The sequence below is a fragment of the Lethenteron reissneri genome, unplaced genomic scaffold, assembly GCF_015708825.2.
Source record: "Lethenteron reissneri isolate LAM-NWPU_2019-01 unplaced genomic scaffold, ASM1570882v1 scaffold_124, whole genome shotgun sequence".
Classification (NCBI taxonomy): Eukaryota; Metazoa; Chordata; class Hyperoartia; order Petromyzontiformes; family Petromyzontidae; genus Lethenteron; species Lethenteron reissneri.
In genome coordinates, this window is record NW_026890937.1 from 187,667 (window position 1) to 209,203 (window position 21,537).

General features: G+C 47.9%; 1 protein-coding gene across 2 annotated transcripts in view; it reads left to right on the forward strand.

Annotated features, from left to right (window-relative positions):
• The window catches only part of LOC133361792 (zinc finger protein OZF-like), an 89,076-nt gene that overhangs the window by 32,174 nt on the left and 35,365 nt on the right, over nt 1–21,537 (forward strand). The window contains exons 1-2 of one of the 2 annotated variants that reach the window (XM_061580790.1): nt 1,448–2,458; nt 9,877–10,436. The exons of the other annotated variant lie outside the window; for it this stretch is intronic. Coding sequence (XP_061436774.1) covers nt 1,780–2,458; nt 9,877–10,436 — 1,239 coding nt within the window. The 5' untranslated portion in view covers nt 1,448–1,779. Of the gene's footprint in view, nt 1–1,447; nt 2,459–9,876; nt 10,437–21,537 lie in introns of those variants that run through there. 2 annotated transcript variants of the gene reach the window in all.

The window sequence follows — 21,537 nt, forward strand, 5'->3', positions numbered from 1 at the left end:
AGGGAAAGGGAAGTCTGGACTGCCCTACTGAATGTGCTGCCACCACAAACCTCACCAAGACAAGAGGATTTAGAAATAAATGAATAAAGCTGTGAGTCTTCTTGGCCACAGATATTACTCCTTTCTTTGTGGATGCAAAATATTAACTTATTTTAAGGACTGTATGTTCTTGCTTTTTATTAAGGCTGGCCTCCCTATGATCCCCTCTATTGAACCAAACAAGATTATATTATAACCTTACAGAGCCTAAAATATCAGTACAGAATATAATCTGAGACTTTGGCAGGCGAGGCTGCATTGGTTGGGTCATGAATTCCGCATAAACAGACAGCATGCACAATCATCTTCTGTTAGTCCAGATGTTATGGGCTAAACGGGCATGGCTTTGGCTAGAGAAGAGATTGGAGGATGTGGAGTTGATCAGACCTGCCTCTGGAAGAGGCCCGTGACGTATGCTGCAGGGCAGTTAGAGGTATTTGCTCTGCAACAACAATGAGATTAGGGGTGGCAACGATCACATGAATGGGTGGAACGCTGGGTACCTCAAATGCAGCAAGACAGCAGGAAGCACAGCTGGTGCATCTGTTAATCATCTCAGTCAGTCATCCCTTGACACCTGGATCATTCCCATGACCTGCTGACAAGTGATCCACACTTACATGGCATTCATGTGAAATATATGTGTATGTAAGAGTTTATCTATGTGGGAAGCGGTGGCGCAGTTATTCCACTGTGTAACAAAAAAAGGTGGTTTGTTCCTGGGTAGTATGTGTTATTTCCTAATTGTTTTTGCCTCTAAAGTACAAAAAATGGATATTATTCCCCACAAACTTTGCTTTTGTGACCAGGACAGTGATATTTAGAAATGTATCTCTTTTCAATGAGAAAACAGGTGAATTAGTTTTTTTAGTTCTTGTATAATTCTGGTCACAAAAGCAATGTTTGTGGGGAATAAGCCATTTTCTAGACTTTTTGGCATAAGCAATAAAAAAATGACACTTAGTACCAAGGAACAAAAATTGTGTTACATAGTGTTATCACAATTAAAGTTTGATTATCGCCGACAGCAAACGGGATTGATTGGTGAAAACTTCACTTATTGTGGGGAAGCATTATGACGGAGCATATGAAGGTGGCCAGGCATGGTTCTGAACACACCACCTTTTTACCATGCCAGTGTGTGTTACAGTGTCAAGTTTGTATTTGTTGTAAAGTATATTAACTCGATTGAACACAGAGGTTAAATCAAAACAATAGTTTATTTTAGTTTTCCTTTGGAACTTTTTACGAGAATGGAAACAGGAAATTAACACAGCACATATGCAGCTGAAATTAGATCTGTTCATCCCAGCATTCAAGGAAATCTGAGCCTGGCTTAACACCTTTAAGTTGTGATTGAACATTAATTCATGCATAATACAAATAGTATTATTTTCAACACCCTTTGCTACGTTAGCTGCATTTTGCTTTTATAAATATTCCTTTTGTAGCCAGACAACCGAAATTGTGTGCTTGGAGTTTTAGGTTAACATTCATTTTCAAGATACTAGGGCTTCCAGGCTGACCATTTGCCCTCTCATTGTGTGCCCATGTAATGAATTTGGGAATCTTTTTCACTCTTATCATGAATATATGAATGAGTATAGACGTGCAAGTCATGTGTGACTGTGTATATATGCATTCTTTTGTGCCTCGATATTGACGTAGATGGTCTGCATATAATTTTTTTCTGTCTGCAGCTGACGGTTCCTCTGACACTTCCTCTGCAGAATTGGTTTGATGGAGCAAAGGCACTCAGCGCAACTCGGTACAAAAAGGCAACAATGCAACCAGTGTGCATACAGCACGGATCATGTTGGACATCTGATACAGCACCAGAGAACTCACACAGGAGAGAAACCCTTCAAGTGCAGTGTGTGTGGGAAGGCATTTTCAAATTCATCTGCTCTTAAAACACACCGGAGAACACACACAGGAAAAAAACCCTTCAAGTGCAGTTTGTGCGCGAAGGTGTTTTCACGGTCATCTTCTCTTGTATTTCATCAGAGAACACACACGGGAGAGAAACCCTTCAGTTGCACTCTGTGTGGGAAGGCGTTTGCAAATTCACAACATCTTAAATTACACCAGAGAACACACACGGGAGAGAAACCCTTCAAGTGCACTGTGTGTGACAAGGAATTTGCACGGTCCTCATGTCTTCATAGACACCAGAGAACACACACAAGAGAGAAACCCTTCAGTTGCCCTCTGTGTGTGAAGGCGTTTGCAAATTCACAACATCTTAAATTACACCAGAGAACACACACGGGAGATAAACCCTTCAAGTGCACTGTGTGTGACATGGCATTTGCACAATCACCACATCTTCAATCACACCAGAGAACACACACGGGAGAGAAACCCTTCAGTTGCACTCTGTGTGGGAAGGCGTTTGCACAGTCATCAATTCTTAAACATCACCAGAGGACACACAAGCATCAGACGATCCCCAAGAAATGGAGTCTGAAATCGGCTTGTGAAAGTCAAAGTGCTGCAGTGAGCCCATCCCTCATGAAACCAGAAGTGAATCCCAGCTTGGACACTTTTAAAGGTATCAAGGTGAAATGTGAAGAGGCGAAGGTGAAATGTGAAGAAAGGATGAAGAGCGAAGAGGTGAAGGTGAAATGTGAGAAAGTGATGGTGAAGAGCGAAGAAGTGATGGCAAACTGGGAAGATGAAGATTCAACTCAAAAATCGTACCTTTACATCGATGGAGGCAACGTGAAGCAGGAGGAGAATTCTGACTGCGAGGCAGAGCTAGGCAACTCCCAGCAGTTTGTGGAAGTGGAGGTGTGGGTGGACTTCTTAGACAATACAAAGTCAAATAGAACCCGGTAGATGGGTAGGCTTGAGACAATGAAGCTCCAATAGATGCACCTTTGTCACAGGCCTTTAATGAAAAGAACGTGAATTTGAACACTGAATTCCTGGGTTCAACCTGCAGAGTAAGAGCGGCGAGTATTTGTTGACCTGTGGGTTGGGTAGATGAAGAATCAGGAGCAAGAGCCAATAAGCTTCCAAGTATTACACTATTATATTTGCATTGATATGGTGCTTGCTTAATTGCCTCAGCAACTCAGTTTCATATCTCATCACAAACACTCGAAGAGCACCTTCAAGTGGCAGCTGCCTCTGTGTCATAAGGTGACACTGCTGTCACCTGCATGTGGGCATGAGTCTGTCAGCAGGGGGTGATGATTGATGTGTAATCTTCATTATGAAATTTCTGGATCATGTTTGAAATTGCCCAATTATTGACCATGACACCAACATGCAATGACCTATGCGTTTTGAATGACACAAGCGTATGTTTTACATCCACTGTTAAGCAGACGGTGCATATTTTGTTAAATGTTACTGGAGTAGCCAGACGTGCCTGTCGGATTTGAACCTTGAACCTCTGCAATAAATAGAGAATGTGCTTCTACTTGGATTCCCTCAATCTGAATGTAGGCATGACAGCCTGAATGTTTCTAACTGGCGCAGATGTTCCATTTAGAGGGGTCCACGTTTCACATGCCTACAGAAGGGAGGGCAAAACTGGCCGAGAAGAACCGAAGCTTCATGCGGAGCGACAGATCAGGTAGCTTCCACACAGCATAGCGCAGCCGATGAAAAGATAATGCCGCCCGACTGATTCGGACCACCCACTGTACACACGCAGTGTACCCACAAGGTCTACACACACCATGTACACAGCGTACACACAGTTTACCCACACAGTATACAGTCTGTACACGCAGTGTATACACACACAGTAACAACAACCGCCATTCGCCACTAAGTGGCGGTGACGTCACCACGGCGCTTGTGCCAGGCTATGTGCACGGGGCAGATCCAGGTGTCATGGGTCGACTGACTTAAATGACTGGCCAATGCACCACCTGTGCCCCCGACTGCGCCAACAGTGTCCACACACAATGTTCACGTTGTTGTTGAGCTCACGCACCCAATGGGTTTCTGTTCAAGAGAGGGAGCCACAGAAATGGAATCTAAATAAACTTGAACTCTAACCCTGATCTCGCTCTCTGACGTCACCCCTCATTAACTCGGCATTATATGTGAGGGGGAGGTGTCCCCCACTAGTGACGTCATGTCACCGAGGTATTTACCCCCTCCAGCTTGATTTTGAGCGTGACGTCACGTCTGCTGATTTCCGTTCCAGTACAATGCTTATTTGGGATGGGGTCAGCAGCCAAGCACCATCACCTGACATGGGCCCCTCTCATTAACATAATATATTCATAATTGGTTCTTTACCCTTCTATCTGGCAACAAAACTGACACCTTTTTACAAGGAGTCATGTTTGCATAGACCACAATACCTGCAGTCATAAATACAAACAAAAGACATAACTCTGATAATGTGCACTGTCTTTGAGTTGTGCGCCTTTTGGCGTCTTCTGGTCCAACCCATGTGAGACTAGGCTCGAAGGAAAGCTGTCTCGGGTGTGGACCAATCAACTTCAAGGACAGTGCACATTATCAGAGTTATGTCTTTTGTTTGTATTTATGACTGCAGGTGTTGTGGTCTATGCAAACATGACTCCTTGTAAAAAGGTGTCAGTTTTGTTGCCAGATAGAAGGGTAAAGAACCAATTATCATATTTTTACTGGCAAATGAGGTCCCCATAGTGTAGATGTTTGCCCCGAGCTCTCATACTCTGATGGTGCATTGTCTTTGAGTTGTGCGCCTTTTGGCGTCTTCTGGTCCAACCCATGTGAGACTAGGCTCGAAGGAAAGCTGTCTCGGGTGTGGACCAATCAACTTCAAGGACAGTGCACATTATCAGAGTTATGTCTTTTGTTTGTATTTATGACTGCAGGTATTGTGGTCTATGCAAACATGACTCCTTGTAAAAAGGTGTCAGTTTTGTTGCCAGATAGAAGGGTAAAGAACCAATTATCATATTTTTACTGGCAAATGAGGTCCCCATAGTGTATAATATATTCAGTTACCCTGCTGTTCGTTGGGGGAGGGGATTGTGTGAACCCCGCAAGTGACGTCACGTCACCTGCCTCATGACGTCACGAGTAACCAGGTCTCTGCTGCTTCGCGCACGCTCGCTCACTGAGATCCGAGGTGAGAAGTTTACATCGTGGTGGTTGTTGTGGTGGTTGTTGTTGTAAGCCCAGGTAGAGCCTCGCTCCTTCTCCCTCGTAGGGATATCAATTGAGTAGCAGCGAGTATGGAATCGATGTCCAGGTTGGAACATTACAACGCGGGGCCTAGCCATGCGGGGCCTTGCCTCCTGCCCTCGCCCGATTGCATTTGCTTTAATTCTCTGCTTAAGTTTAATTTGTCTTCACCTGGCTCACTACTTTGAAACTTTGTTTTACTTGAAATATTTCTACGTTTTTTTTATTTTACCAGGCATAGGCCACTTGAGCTACACCGCTCGTTTTCAGAAGTGACCTGCCCACAACACAGTGGGGGGCTTATCAACGTGTGGAAATCGTCTTGGTTCTTTCGGTAAAGTCACGTAGAAGGGAAGTAATACAATAATAAAAATAAAACATAATAAAATAATTCTCACGACGTTTCGGCCACAACGCAAGCAGCCGTCCTCAGGTGAAAACCAGGTCTGTCGACACCTGGTTTTCACCTGAGGACGGCTGCTTGCGTTGTGGCCGAAACGTCGTGAGAATTTTTTTATTATGTTTTATTTTGATTAGTTTATTACTTCCCTTCTACGTGACTTTACCGAAAGAACCAAGAAGATGAATCCCTGCAGTCACGAAAGCTTTAAATCGAAATTTAACGTGTGGAAATGTTTATCGGTCAAATACTCTAAACGCGTGGTGATGTTGACTCTAAATGTGCAGGGAAAACCGCAGGATCCAGAGGAGAATCCACGCGACCACGGAGAGAGAGGGACACGCAAACTCCAAATATACAGCCATAATACAGATTTGTTTGTGTGAGATCGCGTAAATAAATCAATGTGCCGTTAGCCCCGCCACCACCCGACACAGCCAATTAGTAAGAGGTTTGTCAGGTAAACAGAACGTGGCCAATGCATCACTAGTACAGAACTAGTGTGTAGTGTAGTGTATAGTGTAGTGTATAGTTTAGTGTAGTGTATAGTTGTGTATAATGTAGTGTATAGTAGTGTATAGTGTAGTGTACTAGTACATCTCATCGGTGTGTTGGAGAGCCAAGCCACAACATTTACAATCTGAGTACAACGTTTTGACACTAATTCCAACCATCTTCATCAGACGACAGCCAAATGTTGTGGCTTGGCTCTGTGGAAATAGAAATCGGCTCGTTGGGTTAATAGCGCAGCACGCTAACCGTTGCACTACCGCTCCCCACTCACGCACAAACTTTATCGGAAGTATAGTATCCAGTAATAACTTAAGTTTCCCGGCTTAGCTCAGGTCTCGGTAATCAAACATTAAGAGTAATGTCTTGCCATGCTGGGTTTCATTACAATTGAATTCTGCCAATGATGTCTGTAGATGTGTGTATATTGTCACGGTTTTGTGGTTGTGTTATACAATAGCAGGGCTTATTTGTTTCATAATAATGAGGACAACTTTTAAATACGTTGCCCTTGGAGAGCTTCAGGATAGACAATATTTGATGTTTTGCCATCTGGTGGTGATGGCACAATTTGGTTCACAAAAAAACGTTCACATGCACAAAGTTTGCTTTATGTAGATTTTTCCCATATTTTGTCTTGCAAATGTTTTTGTATATGGTTTCTCAATGTTTATTTCAATTGCGTAATTTATTATTTATTTTCTTTTTACCTCAGGCCATTATTTACTTAAAGCTTAATTTTTGAATATTGCACTTTTGGCTTTGCGAGGCACTTTCCCAGATCGTAGTCTCTGATATTCAAGGGGCTGAGGATTACGGATTTTCAGCAGAAACTAGATCTCTGCTTTATTGATGTAATTAAGGCAAATAGTACCATATAGAGTATTGGGGCTTTGGGTTCTTTGTTTTTTTATGTCTGCCTCTGCTCACATTCTTTGATGATTTTTATGATTTTGGGAAAGCCCGTCTAAAGCTGCGTGACCAGGAATCGGAGCCATTTCCTGTTCAACTTGGCTTGTGACAGAAATTCACTCTGGCCCCATTCATTACATTACAGAGCATCTTCAATAATTGTCGTTTGAGAAGCTCTCAATGGCCATAGAAATAAATAGCATTTGTTACGGTTAAAATGATACGCGCATCGATGCCTGGTTATAGTTAAGGGATCGTTCCCTGGTCAACCATGTTATATCTGCTGATGATCTGGTCATGGCTACTCAATGAAATGGGGTTAGAGAATCTTGTTTTGTGCTTGGATAATTCCATCATGAAATGGGGCCTTTCGTATGTTCCACAAAAATAAATCACCTGCCTGGGAATTTGATTTCATACAACACTGTACCTGCTCAACTCTCCATGAGTAATCAGGCAGTTCTGCAAGTGGTGGAGGAGCTCCCATGCATGGTTAATGTGTTCACGACCAGCTCTGGTTTGACAGCCAAAGTCTCACTTTAAATTTGTCTAGCAGCATTCTTTCATTAGACTGTGTAACACTGTGAAAGCTGCCTGGACTTTTGCTCCATACAAAGCTGTGAGTGTCCATCGCCCAGGTCTAGTCTATCTGAGACCATCCCCTTTCCCTGTCATGTTGGCATCGCACCCGCCTCTCACCCTTCGTCCTGTGGATGGTGGGTGCACAGGACGGTGCCACGCAGCCTTTCCAGGTTGAGCCCAAATGGGTTACGTGGGTCACCTAGCCACCAGGCATCGTTCCATGAGTGATATCAATATATAATATCTGTAAGGATGCCCTCTAATAGACTGTCCCTGGAACTCTACCAGGCACGTCCCACTGGGGGACGTCCCAGGGGCCTGGCCCAGGACATTCTGGTGGGAATACGTCGCTTGGCTGGCTTTGGGAACGCTTGGGAATTCCCCAGGAAGAGCTCGTCTGTCGCCAGGGAAAGGGAGGTCTGGACTGCCCTACTGAATGTGCTGCCACCACAAACCTCACCAAGACAAGAGGATTTAGAAATAAATGAACGAATAAAGCTGTCAGTCTTCTTGGCCACAGATATTACTCCTTTCTCTGTGGATGCACAATATGAACTTATTTTAAGGACTGTATGTTCTGGCTTTTTATTAAGGCTGGCCTCCCTATGATCCCCTTTATTGAACCAAACAAGATTGTATTATAACCTTACAGAGCCCTAAAATATCAGTACAAAATATCATCTGAGACTTTGGCAGGCGAGGCTGCATTGGTTGGGTCATGAATTCCGCATAAACAGACAGCATGCACAATCATCTTCTGTTAGTCCAGATGTTACGGGCTAAACGGGCATGGCATTGGCTAGAGAAGAGATTGGTGGATGTGGAGTTGATCAGACCTGTTGTCAAGATCAGCCTCTCGAAGAGGCCCGTGACGTATGCTGCAGGGCAGTTGGAGGTATTCGCTCTGCAACAACAATGAGGTTGGAGTAGCAATGCTCACATGAATGGGTGGAATGCTGGGTGCCTCAAATGCAGCAAGACAGCAGGATGCACAGCTGGTGCATCTGTTAATCATTTCAGTCAACCCTTGACACCTGGATCATTCCCATGACCTGCTGACAAGTGATCCACACTTACATGGCATTCATGTGAAATATATGTGTATGTAAGAGTTTATGTGGGGAGCGGTGGCGCAGTTTTTCTACTGTGTAACAAAAAAAACATTTGTTCCTGGGTAGTATGTGTTATTTCCTAATTGCTTTTGCCTCTAAAGTACAAAAAATTGATATTATTCCCCACAAACTTTGCTTTTGTGACCAGGACAGTGATATTTAGAAATGTATCTCTTTTCAATGAGAAAATAGGTGAATTAGTTTTTTTAGTTCTTGTATAATTCTGGTCACAAAAGCAATGTTTGTGGGGAATAAGCCATTTTCTAGACATTTTGGCATAAGCAATAAAAAAATAACAATTAGTACCCAGGAACAAAAATTGTGTTACATAGTGTTATCACAATTAAAGTTTGATTATCGCCGACAGCAAACGTGATTGATTGGTGAAAACTTCACTTATTGTGGGGAAGCATTATTACGGAGCATATGAAGGTGGCCAGGCATGGTTCTGAACACACCACCTTTTTACCATGTCATTGTGTGTTACAGTGTCAAGTTTGTATTTGCTGTGAAGTAGATTAACTCGATTGAACACAGAGGTTAAATCAAAACAATTGTTTATTTTAGTTTTCCTTTGGAACTTTTTACGAGAATGGAAACAGGAAATTAACACAGCACATATGCAGCTGAAATTAGATCTGTTCATCCCAGCATTCAAGGAAATCTGAGCCTGGCTTCACACCTTTAAGTTGTGATTGAACATTAATTTATGAATTTCTGCATAATACAAATAGTATTATTTTCAACACCCTTTATGATGTTAGCTGCATTTTGCTTTCATAAATATTCCTTTTGTAGCCAGACAACTGAAATTGTGTGCTTGGAGTTTTAGGTTAACAGTCATTTTTAAGATACTAGGGCTTCCAGGCTGACCATTTGCCCTCTCATTGTGTGCCCATGTGATAAATTTGGGAATCTTTTTCACTCTTATCATGAATATATGAATGAGTATAGACGTGCAAGTCATGTGTGACTGTGTATATATGCATTCTTTTGTGCCTCTATACTGACGTAGATGGTCTGGATATTAATTTTTTTCTGTCTGCAGCTGATGCTTCCTCTGGCACTTCCTCTGCAGAATTGGTCTGATGGAGCAAAGGCACTCAGCACAGCTCGGTGCAAAAAGGCAACAATGCAACCAGTGTGCATACAGCACGGATCATGTTAAACATCTGATACAGCACCAGAGAACTCACGCAGGAGAGAAACCCTTCAAGTGCAGTCTGTGCGGGAAGGCGTTTTCACAGTCATCTGGTCTTGTATCACACCAGAGAACACACACGGGAGATAAACCCTTCAAGTGCAGTGTGTGTGGGAAGGCATTTTCACATAAATCTACTCTTAAAAAACACTGGATAATACACACAGGAGAAAAACCCTTCAGTTGCACTCTGTGTGAGAAGGCGTTTGCACATTCACAACATCTTAAAATACACCAGAGAACTCACACGGGAGAGAAACCCTTCAGTTGCACTTTGTGTGGGAGGGCGTTTGCACAATCATCACATCTTCAAGCACACCAGAGAACACACACGGGAGAGAAACCCTTCAGTTGCACTCTGTGTGGGAAGGCGTTTGCACAATCACCATATCTTAAATTACACCAGAGAACACACACGGGAGAGAAACCCTTCAAGTGCACTGTGTGTGGTAAGGCGTTTGCACATTCACAACATCTTCAATTACACCAGAGAACACACACGGGAGAGAAACCCTTCAGTTGCACTCTGTGTGGGAAGGCGTTTGCACGGTCATCATTTCTTAAACATCACCAGAGGACACACAAGCATCAGAAGATCCCCAAGAAATGGAGTCTGAAATCGGCTTGTGAAAGTCAAAGTGCTGCAGTGAGCCCATCCCTCATGAAACCAGAAGTGAATCCCAGCTTGGACACTTTTAAAGGTATCAAGGTGAAATGTGAAGAGGCGAAGGTGAAATGTGAAGAAATGATGAAGAGCGAAGAAGTAAAGGTGAAATGTGAGAAAGTGATGGTGAAAAGCGAAAAAGTGACGGTAAACTGTGAAGATGAAGATTCAACTCCAAAATCGTACCTTCACATCGATGGAGGCAACGTGAAGCAGGAGGAGAATTCTGACTTCGAGGCAGAGCTAGGCAACTCCCAGCAGTTTGTGGAAGTGGAGGTGTGGGTGGACTTCTTAGACAATACAAAGTCAAATGGAGACCCGGTAGATGGGTAGGCTTGAGACAATGAAGCTCCAATAGATGCACCTTTGTCACAGGCCTTTAATGAAAAGAACGTGAATTTGAACACTGAATTCCTGGGTTCAACCTGCAGAGTAAGAGCGGCGAGTATTTGTTGACCTGTGGTTGGGTAGATGAATAATCAGGAGCAAGACCCAATAAGCTTCCAAGTATTCCACTGTTATATTTATATTTGCATTGATATGGTGCTTGCTTAATTGCCTCAGCAACTCAGTTTCATGTCTCATCACAAACACTCGAAGAGCACCTTCAAGTGGCAGCTGCCTTTTTGTCATAAGGTGACACTGCTGTCAACTGCATGTGGGCATGAGTCTGTCAGTAAGGGGTGATGATTGATGTGTAATCTTTATTATGTAATTTCTGGATAATGTTTGAAATTGCCCAAATATTGACCATGACACCAACATGCAATGACCTATGCGTTTTGAATGACACAATCGTATGTTTTACATCCACTGTTAAGCAGACGGTGCATATTTTGTTTAATGTTACTGGAGTAGCCAGACGTGCCTGTCGGATTTGAACCTTGAACCTCTGCAATAAATATAGAATGTGCTACCACTTGGCTTCCCTCAATCTGAGTGTAGGCATGATAGCCTGAATGTTTCTAACTGGCGCAGATGTTCCATTTAGAGGGGTCCACGTTTCACATGCCTACAGAAGGGAGGGCAAAACTGGCCGAGAAGAACCGAAGCTTCATGCGGAGCGACAGACCAGGTAGCTTCCACACAGCATAGCGCAGCCGATGAAAAGATGTTGCCGCCCGACTGATCCAGACAACCCACAAACTGTACACACGCAGTGTACCCACAAGGTCTACACACACCATGTACACAGCGTACACAGTTTACCCACACAGTATACAAATAGTCTGTACACGCACAGTGTATATGTAGTGGGTTCCAGGGAGACTGACGACGGAGTCGAGGCACACTCTTTTATTAACCTCAAGGGCAGTACAATACTTGAAGGGGTAACGGCCCCTTCACCCGTACTAAATGGGAAAATACCCCTAGCACTATTTCCCCTGTCCTGTTCCCAGTCCTCTAATAGTGCTATGGGAGGCTGTCTGATCCGGCCCTGGTAAAGCACATCCCGGCACCCAGCTAACCCGGCCTTGCTCTTACAAGAGCAGATGTCCGGAAGCTCTTGGGGCCGCGCCACTGGCTTGCCCAGCTCGGCCCTGACAAGGGCAGCGAGACAGGGGAGTCCCAGGGCCTATTCTGCCGGTCTTCAGACTTCACTGCTTCTTCCACACTGGCCCTGAGCTCTCTGGCTCCCCGCCTTTTATAGGAATTCCCTTCGAGGGGCGGAGTTATGGGGGATCACAGAGCCCCCATGGCCCCCCAGTGGTTAACGGATGCGGACGTGGATGTAGACACCCGTGTGTGGGTGCAGACACCCTGTGTTTTCTGTCCGCCCTTCTCCCCGTAATAACCCCTACATCACCGCCCCTATACAGCCCGCAGCCGTCCCGGCTGCAACAAAACCCCTCAAAAACCAACAATAAAGACTTAACACAGTCAACATGCGTGTGCCCCGTAACAATAACAAGAGTAACAAACAACCGACGGTCCCCTATAAATACCCCAGCCCCAACATGCAACATATGTACAGAGTGTGATTCACTCCCCCCAAAAAAAAAACGGTGAGCGAGCCCCACGGCAGCGGAACACGCGCGGGAAGCAATTCATGACAACCAGCGCGTTTTGGCGCGTGTCCGTGCAGCGGGCCCGTCACAAGGGCCCGACCCGGTCGGGCTGGCGGCGGGTGTTGACAGTTCAGGCGCACGGCCCTCCGGCTTCCTGGACGAGTCTGCGCCGACCCCCTCGGGAGAGGCTGGCGGCCGAGAGGGCATTAATCCTTGGACCCCTGAAGGCGGAACAGTTAGCAGCGGATCAGAGGCTGGTGGTGAACCCACCCTCCAGGAGTCAGTGGACCCCCCACATGTTCGGCCATAGTTGTGAGAGAAAGCATGTGGCGCAAAGAACGGCTTCAACCGTGAAGGGTGGACGAACCACCGACGCTTCCCCCATTTAATGCGAACACATTGGGGTCGCACAACCTGCACAATTTCCATGGGGCCTCTCCATGGTCGCAACAGTTTATACGAGGTAGCCAATGGCACCTGGGGACAGTGTAGCCACGCTCTGTCGCCCGGGTGCCATTCGTCCGTGTGTGACCGGCGTAATCGCAACCTTTCATTCGCCTTCTGGCGAGAGTCAGAGTTTTGAATAGCCGCCTCCCGCACCTCAGCCAACTTGAGGATATTAAATTTAACATGGTCAGCCAATTTGGACTTAGCGTGCTGGGCTGCGACAGGCGGGTCAACTTCGTGGCCATACATTAAAAAAAATGGCGAGAATCCGGTCGCCGTGTGAGGAGCCATCCTGTAAGCTGCCAGAACTCCCGGGATCTGAAGGTCCCAATCAGTTTGGGACTCAGATACCTGGTGTGATAGCATGGACGTAATAGTCCTATGCAGGCGTTCTACCATCCCATCCGTTTGTGGGTGGTAAGGGGAAGTACGAATTTTCTTCGTACCGAGAAGCTCACACACCTCGTGTAAAAGGGAACTAGTGAAGTTCTTTCCCTGATCGGTCAACAACCGTTCCGGAGCGCCCTTGTCGAGGACATAGCCCTGGACAAAAGCCTCCGCAACGGCTGCTGCCGACTGGTTGGCGAGGGGCCAAGCCATAGGCCATCGCGTGAAATATTCCACGCCAACCAGTAGGTACTTATTACCCCTAGGCGTAGAGGGAAACGGCCCCCAAATATCAAGAGCGACCAGCTCATTAACCCGGGAGACCGAAATAGACTGGAACGGTGGGCTGGCTCCCCTTGCTGGCGGCTTCCGTTGAGCACACTGGGTACAAGACTGCAAGAGATCGTCCACATCCCTTGCCATGCCCGGCCAAAAGAAATTAAGCTGGAGCATGGCAAGGGTTTTGTGGGTGCCCAGGTGCAGGGGCCGCTCATGAGCAGCCCATACAGCCCTACACCTCAACGTGGAAAGCACTACCAGCCTGTGGCGGCGGATCGTCCCGTCCCAACGCATGAGGATGCCCTGGCACAACCTCCATGAGTCAACGCCCGACTTCCCCTGACCGGATCCTTCCGCACGACGCCGTAGCACCAGGAGGGAAGTATCCTCCAATTGGAGGTGCCCCCATTCCGCACCTGACAAGCCCAGTAGGGAATCCTTCCCTCCCATATCAATAGGGCCAACGCCCGAAGGAGCCTCAACGGCGGCCGCAAGGACCTGATCCTGGCCGTCGCTCGCCGATTTGCAACGCCCCGAGCCCAAGAAACAAGTGCAATCCGAAGTGGCCGGCAGGCGCGACAGGGCATCGGCATTAGTGTGGCGAATCCCCTTGCGATATGTTGTTTCGAAATCGAAATCCTGAATGATCTCCAGCCATCGGGATAACTGCCCCGATGGCTGGTGAATACGCAGGGCATACTGCAATGCCGCATGATCTGTACGGACGGTGAAATGCCGGCCGTACAGATATGGCCGGTACTGTTGAATAAAGAAAACAATAGCCAACAGTTCACGGCGGGTGACGCAGTATCTTTGCTCGGCAGGAGACAATACTCTACTACCGTAAGACACAACGTGCTCCACGCCACCAACAACTTGGGAAAGCACGCCCCCAATCCCTGTGTTGCTCGCGTCAGTGTCGAGCACGAAAGGTAGTGAAAAATCGGGGTAACTCAACGGTGGGGCCCCCACCAAGGCATCACGAAGAGAGTTAAATGCGGCCTCCTCTTCCGGCCCCCAATGAAATTTCACCCCCTTCGCCGTTAAGGCATGTAACAGCTTAGCGATGGAAGCGAACTCCGCGACAAACCGCCGGTAATATGAAGCAAAACCGATGAAGCTCCTAACCTCCCCCACCGAGGTGGGAGTCGGCCAGGAGCTGACACAACGCGTTTTGGCGGGATCGGTTGAGATACCTGACCGTCCGAAGATGTGACCCAAATATCTCACAGATTCGTGGAGCAAATGGCACTTTTGCGGTTTAAATTTCAAATTAGCTGTGCACATTTTGAGAAAGACGGCCCGAAGCCTATCAAGATGTTCCTCCAATGTCCTACTAAATACGATCACGTCGTCCAGGTAAATCAAACAGACCTCCCATTGCAAGCCAGCGAGAACCAATTCCATTAGGCGCTGGAACGTTGCGGGAGCTGAGTGGAGCCCCATAGGCAAACGATTGAATTGGAAGAGGCTGTGCGGCGTTCGAAAAGCCGTTTTGGGCTTCGATTCGTCATCCAAAGGAAGTTGCCAAAACCCTGACAGCAAATCCAAGGTGGAGAAGAATCGTGATCCAGCCAGGGCATCCAGAGATTCGTCCATTCGAGGAAGCGGGTAAGCATCAGCCACAGAGATTTTATTCAAACGCCGAGAATCAACGCAGAACCTTAGGGACCCATCTTGCTTTTTAACCAACACTATGGGTGCACCCCAAGGGCTGGTTGAGGGAGAAATAATGTCAGAAACCAGCATGTAATCTACAGCCAATTTGACATGATCCTTTTCGGCGGGACTTAACCGAAAAGGATTTTGGCGGATAGGAGCGTTGTCACCGGTGTCAATATGGTGGCGCAGCAATTTCGTACATCCGATATCATATTTGTGCTTACTAAAGACGTCGGAAAATTCTCGCAAAAGGGTACGCAATTTAGCACGTTGTGAGTCAGATAGGTCAGGTGTCTCAGCACAAAGCGCCTCTAGCCAACCCTCGTCATGGTCTGACTGCAGTTGCGGCTGAGAAGCGGTGGCCACCTGGCCAATGATCGGCGTTTCCGCAGGTACCGGAATCGCATGTGCGAACACGGTTCCCTGGGAAACCACCGCCGCCCGTGTCCCGACATTGAGGACCGCGATAAACGGGTCCTCATCCCTTTTAACAATTGTCTGGGCCGTCACCAAATCTGGCCCATTCACCCCGGCCCTAGACGACCCCAGCAAAATACCCTGGTCTAAGACCCCTTTAGCGAACGGTCGACGCAACCGCAGGGGCATGAGCATCTGTGCCCCCGGGGGTACGCGCACCGTTCGAGCAACGAGCGCCTGTACCGTTGCACAGGCTGTACGCAAGGCAGGGGTGGAGGGCAAGAACGTTATACGTCGGCCCGATGGAAGTTCGATGCATCCCTGGTCAATAAAAATTTTGACAGGCATTTTGGCCAAAAAGTCTGTCCCCAACAGGCACGGAATTTCCAGAGAGGAGGAGACCAACACCGGCCCAGATAATTTAATGTCCCCGATAGAAATTTGCTGTCGAATTTGGCCGACGATACCTAACGAGCCCCCGTTTGCAGCGTAACAAGGTATGTCGACGGGGAGCAACGGCCGACTTTGAACAGGCAGGATATTATAAATTAAATCGGAAATGATAGTCGCCGATGCTCCTGTGTCGATCAATACCCGTACTTCCACCCCATCAATGTGCCCCGTGACAACGGACGACCCCGCCGACGCAGCCACAATCCGGTGAGCCAACTCGGACCATTGGCCCGGTTGGAGCGCCCTCCCCATCAAGCCGCGACTTGACGCACCAGCACCCGAACCCTGAGAATCGTGTGTCGGGGCATGTGAAAAAGAAGTGGGTGTGCGTGCAGGCCGAACATGTGGGGTGCCACGACTTGCCGGAGGATGTTGTGGAGGCTTTTGAAGAGGGCCGTCCTCAGTCCCAGTTCTTGCTCCACGCTGTCGAGGAACCCGGCATCCCGATGCCACGTGGCCCCAGAGGCCACAGTTGTAGCACACGACGAGTGCTCCAGAAGACTTGGGCTGCTCTCGATGGCTCGGCGCGTCCTGAGCTGGTCGCCCGCCAGACCGCCATCCCGCAGAACGGCCCGCAGCGAAAACCCCCTCGGATTCGGAGGTGGTTGCTGCCACGGTGTGTCCCGCAGCTGCCTTGTTGGCCTTCCTCCGTTGGGAAATCAGGTTGGCATGGATGTGCCTTGCAGCCCACAATGAATACATATCCGCATCATCCTGCGCCAGGATGACGAAGTTCAAGTCGTCGGCCAACAGTAAAACATTTTTCGGCCACCATCGCATCCACCCCTTCCTCGTCCATACGCGGGAAAGCCGCCAACGCCAACAGGGCCGTGCGGTACGCGAGTGGTGACTCCTTGTCGCCTCTCTGCCGCTCGTAGAAAAGCTGGCGACAATCGGAAGGCGGCCCATAAACCGTGGCCAGCACTTGCAGCGCCGACCGAAGTGTGGAGCGTTCCGACCTGGGTGCAGCGGTGAGGGTGCCAAGGGCGTCGCTATCCAGCATCGCCGGAAGAGCATGCAGCGCCTCGTTGTCCGTCCACCCAGCCATATTTTGGTGGGCGAGGAAACGGCGCTGAAACCCACCCCAGTCGCCGCCGCTCGATACGAACTCCTGCAGGGCCGGCAGGCGTTGCTAAAATGTCGGCTCCGTCTCCGACGATCGCCCAGCTCGCGTACTGTCTCCATGGACTGTATGGGGAGCAATGGCGGACCCTAATGGAGGTCACGCCGTTGGTGACGTGCTGGTTTCGGCTTGGTCGGTGCAGTTGTCCGCTGTTGATGACCCGGCGACTGCTGATAGTTAGCCACTGCGACCCGCCCCCACCGATGACGTGGTGCTTGCTGGTTGGGCCCTGCCGCCCGCGTGACGTGCTGGGGCCCCTCCCTCGGCTCCTACTGTACCCGTGGCGGGAAGTTCAAGCCTCCGGCCCATCGCAAAGGCGGGAGTTTCTGGCGGGCGCTGTCCGTCTTCACGCTGCGCCGCTCCCCCCGGCCCCAGGCGTGTTATCTGCTCAAGTGTGGCGGCCGCTGCATACAGGAGCTCCGCCAGTCGCGAGTGGGCCAATGCCAACTCATCAGCCGATGTCCCGGCTCTCTCCAACTGCCCTGCAGGTGGTGGAGTCGGCAGCGGTTGCTCAGGTACGTCGGCGACGATATCTTGCACCGCTTCTCCCTCGCTGTCGTCCTCTCCGGGGTCTTGGGTACGAGTTGTCCGTCTCGTATCCATTCTTTCGACCACTTCTGACGCCAGATGTAGTGGGTTCCAGGGAGACTGACGACGGAGTCGAGGCACACTCTTTTATTAAACTCAAGGGCAGTACAATACTTGACGGGGTAACGCCCCCTTCACCCATACTAGATAGGAAAACACCCCTCGCACTATTCCCCCTGTCCTGTTCCCAGTCCTCCTCTAATAGTGCTTCGGGAGGCTGTCTGATCCGGCCCTGGTAAAAGCACGGATCCCGGCACCCAGCTAACCCGGCCTTGCTCTAACAAGAGCAGAGGTCCGGAAGCTCGTGGGGCCACGCCACTGACTTGCCCAGCTCGGTGCTGACAAGAGCAGCGAGACAGGGGAGTCCCAGGGCCTATTCTGCCGGTCTTCAGACTTCACTGGTAAGCTTCTTCCACACTGGCCCCGAGCTCTCTGGCTCCCCGCCTTTTATAGGAATTCCCTCCGAGGGGCGGATTTATGGGGGATCACAGAGCCCCCATGGCCCCCCAGTGGTTAATGGATGCGGACGTGGATGTAGACACCCGTGTGTGGGTGCAGACACCCTGTGTTTTCTGTCCGCCCTTCTCCCCGTAATAACCCCTACATATACACACAGTAATAACAACCGCCATTCGCCACGAAGTGGTGGTGACGTCACCACGGCGCTTATGCCAGGCTATGTGCACGGGGCAGGTCCAGGTGTCATGGGTCGACTGACAGATGACTGGCCAATGCACCACCTGTGCCTCCGACTGCGCCAACAAACAGTGTCCACACACAATGTTCACGCACACAATAATGTTCACGTTGTTGTTGTTGAGCTCACACACCCAAGGGGTCTCTGTTCAAGAGAGGGAGCCATAGAAATGGAATCTAAATAAACTTAAACTCTATCCCTGATCTCGCTCTCTGACGTCACCACTCATTAACTTGCCGTGATGCGCGAGGGGGAGGTGTCCCCACTAGTGACGTCATGTCACCGAGGTATTTACCCCCTCCAACGTGATTTTGAGCGTGACGTCACGTCTGCCTACTTTCCGTTCCAGTAAAATGCTTATTTGGGACGGGGACAGCAGGCAAGCACCATCACCTGACATGGGCCCTTCTCATTAACATAATTTATTCATACTCTTAGGTACCTCTCCATAATAAAGGCTCAGTCTTTTGTTATGCAGTCTATTCCTAGTCTTAAGCCTCACCTTACCATATTAAAAAAAATGTGCCGTACTTGGCCCTTCCCCTCTTCAACCATTATATATACAGAGTGGTAGCTCTTGTGATCTCTCATTTACTTGATACAGCTGTCGTGGCTGTGAGGGTTACACCTGAAGACGGAAGCTTGTGTTGCCTCCGAAACGTCGTGATTTTTATTTTATTTTACTTTTATTAATTTTAATTTTTTACCTACGTGACTTTACCGAAAAATCTAAGAGTATGAATCCTTGCAGTCACAAAAGCTTCAAATCTAGAAATAATATATTCAGTTACCCTGCTGCTCGTTGGGGAAGAGGATTGTGTGAACCTCGCAAGTGACGTCATGTCACCTCCTGCTGCCGCATGACGTCACGAGTTACCAGGTCTCTGCTGCTTCGCGCACGCTCGCTCACTGAGATCCGAGGTGAGAAGTTTACATCGTGGTGGTTGTTGTTGTGGTGATTGTTGTTGGAGTTGTTGTTGTGAACCCAGGTAGAGCCTCGCTCCTTCTCCCTCGTAGGGATATCAATTGAGTAGCAGCGAGTATGGAATCGATGTCCAGGTTGGAACATTACAATGCGGGGCCTAGCCATGCGGGGCCTTGCCTCCTGCCCTCGCCTGATTGCATTTGCTTTAATTCTCTGCTTAAGTTGAATTTGTCTTCACCTGGCTCACTACTTTGAAACTTTGTTTTACTTTTAATATTTCTACTTTTTATTTTACCAGGCATAGCCCACTTGAGCTACACCGCTCTTTTTCAGACGCGACCTGCCCACAACGCAGTGGGCTTATCAACGTGTGGAAATCGTCTTGGTTCTATCGGTAAAGTCACGTAGAAGGGAAGTAATACAATAATAAAAATAAAACATAAAATAATTCTCACGACGTTTCGGCCACAACGCAAGCAGCCGTCCTCAGGTGAAAACCAGGTCTGTCGACACCTGGTTTTCACCTGAGGGACGGGTGCTTGCGTTGCGGCCGAAACGTCGTGAGAATTATTTTATTATGTTTTATTTTGATTAGTTTATTACTTCCCTTCTACGTGACTTTACCGAAAGAACCAAGTAGATGAATCCCTGCAGTCACGAAAGCTTTAAATCGAAATTTTACGTGTGGAAATGTTTATCGGTCAAATACTCTAAACGCGTGGTGATGTTGACTCTAAATGTGCAGGGAAAACCGCAGGATCCGGAGGAGAATCCACGCGACCACGGAGAGAGAGGGACACGCAAACTCCAAATATACAGCCATAATACAGGTTTGTTTGTGTGAGATCGCGTAAATAAATCAATGTGCCGTTAACCCCGCCACCACCCGACACAGCCAATTAGTAAGAGGTTTGTCAGGTAAACAGAACGTGGCCAATGCGTCACTAGTACAGCACTAGTGTGTAGTGTATAATACTGTAGTGTATAGTAGTGTGTAGTGTATAGCAGAGGTGTGGACTCGAGTCATGTGACTTGGACTCGAGTCAGACTCGAGTCATGAATTTGATGACCACAGACTCGACTCGACAAAATGTACAAAGACTTGCAACTCGACTTGGACTTTAACATCAATGACTCGTGACTTCACTTGGACTTGCGCCTTTTGACTCGAGAAGACTTGCTACTTCCCATGAAAACTGTGGGAAAAATGTTCACACGGCCGCGCCGCTCTCAGTTTATCTGCATCTGTGAAAAAAATGTGCACCACCTGTATGCATGCAGAGAGCACGCGCGCTGCCTGCACGACATCCAATCACTGTAGTCCCACGTTGTTTTGATTGGACAGCATCTAAGCAGGCACATTGCAAGACAACCAATGAAGCGCAACAAGCAACAACGCGCCAGTTGGCAAAATGATACCGAAGATAGTTTCGTTTGGCTATAAAAATTACGATGTAGTCGACAAAAAACGAGTTGCAATTTGCAAAACATGCGGGTCGAAGATTACAGACGGTGCTGCCACAACGTCTAACTTTGTTCGACACCTGAAGTTGCACAAAGAAAGGTAAGTTTTGAACGAATGCTAAGCACCTTATCGGATGTACCGTAACTTACTATCTGCTGCATATTTACTGTATCAACGAGACAGTAAACGCACGTCTCCCTTGCTGGTTAATGCTTACAAAAATAGGGATTTTTGAACGCCAATTATATGAGGTACATGAGTGTAGCACACTCAGATGGAAAACCTCTTCAACATCATGTCAACGTCCGTTTTAAAGTATAATTTCTACCTTGCTGCTAGACGGATAAACACAAATGTATATCTCAGTCTCTCCAACACACATGAGACAAAAACAGGCCTTCCAGTTTTACTCTTTCAATCGTTCAGTTTCAGAGTGGCTGGTGTGCTGCCTCATTGAGGTCGTTTATGTAATTTTGGTTAATCACAACTAAGCTGAACTGTCGCTGAAGACATAAACTATCAC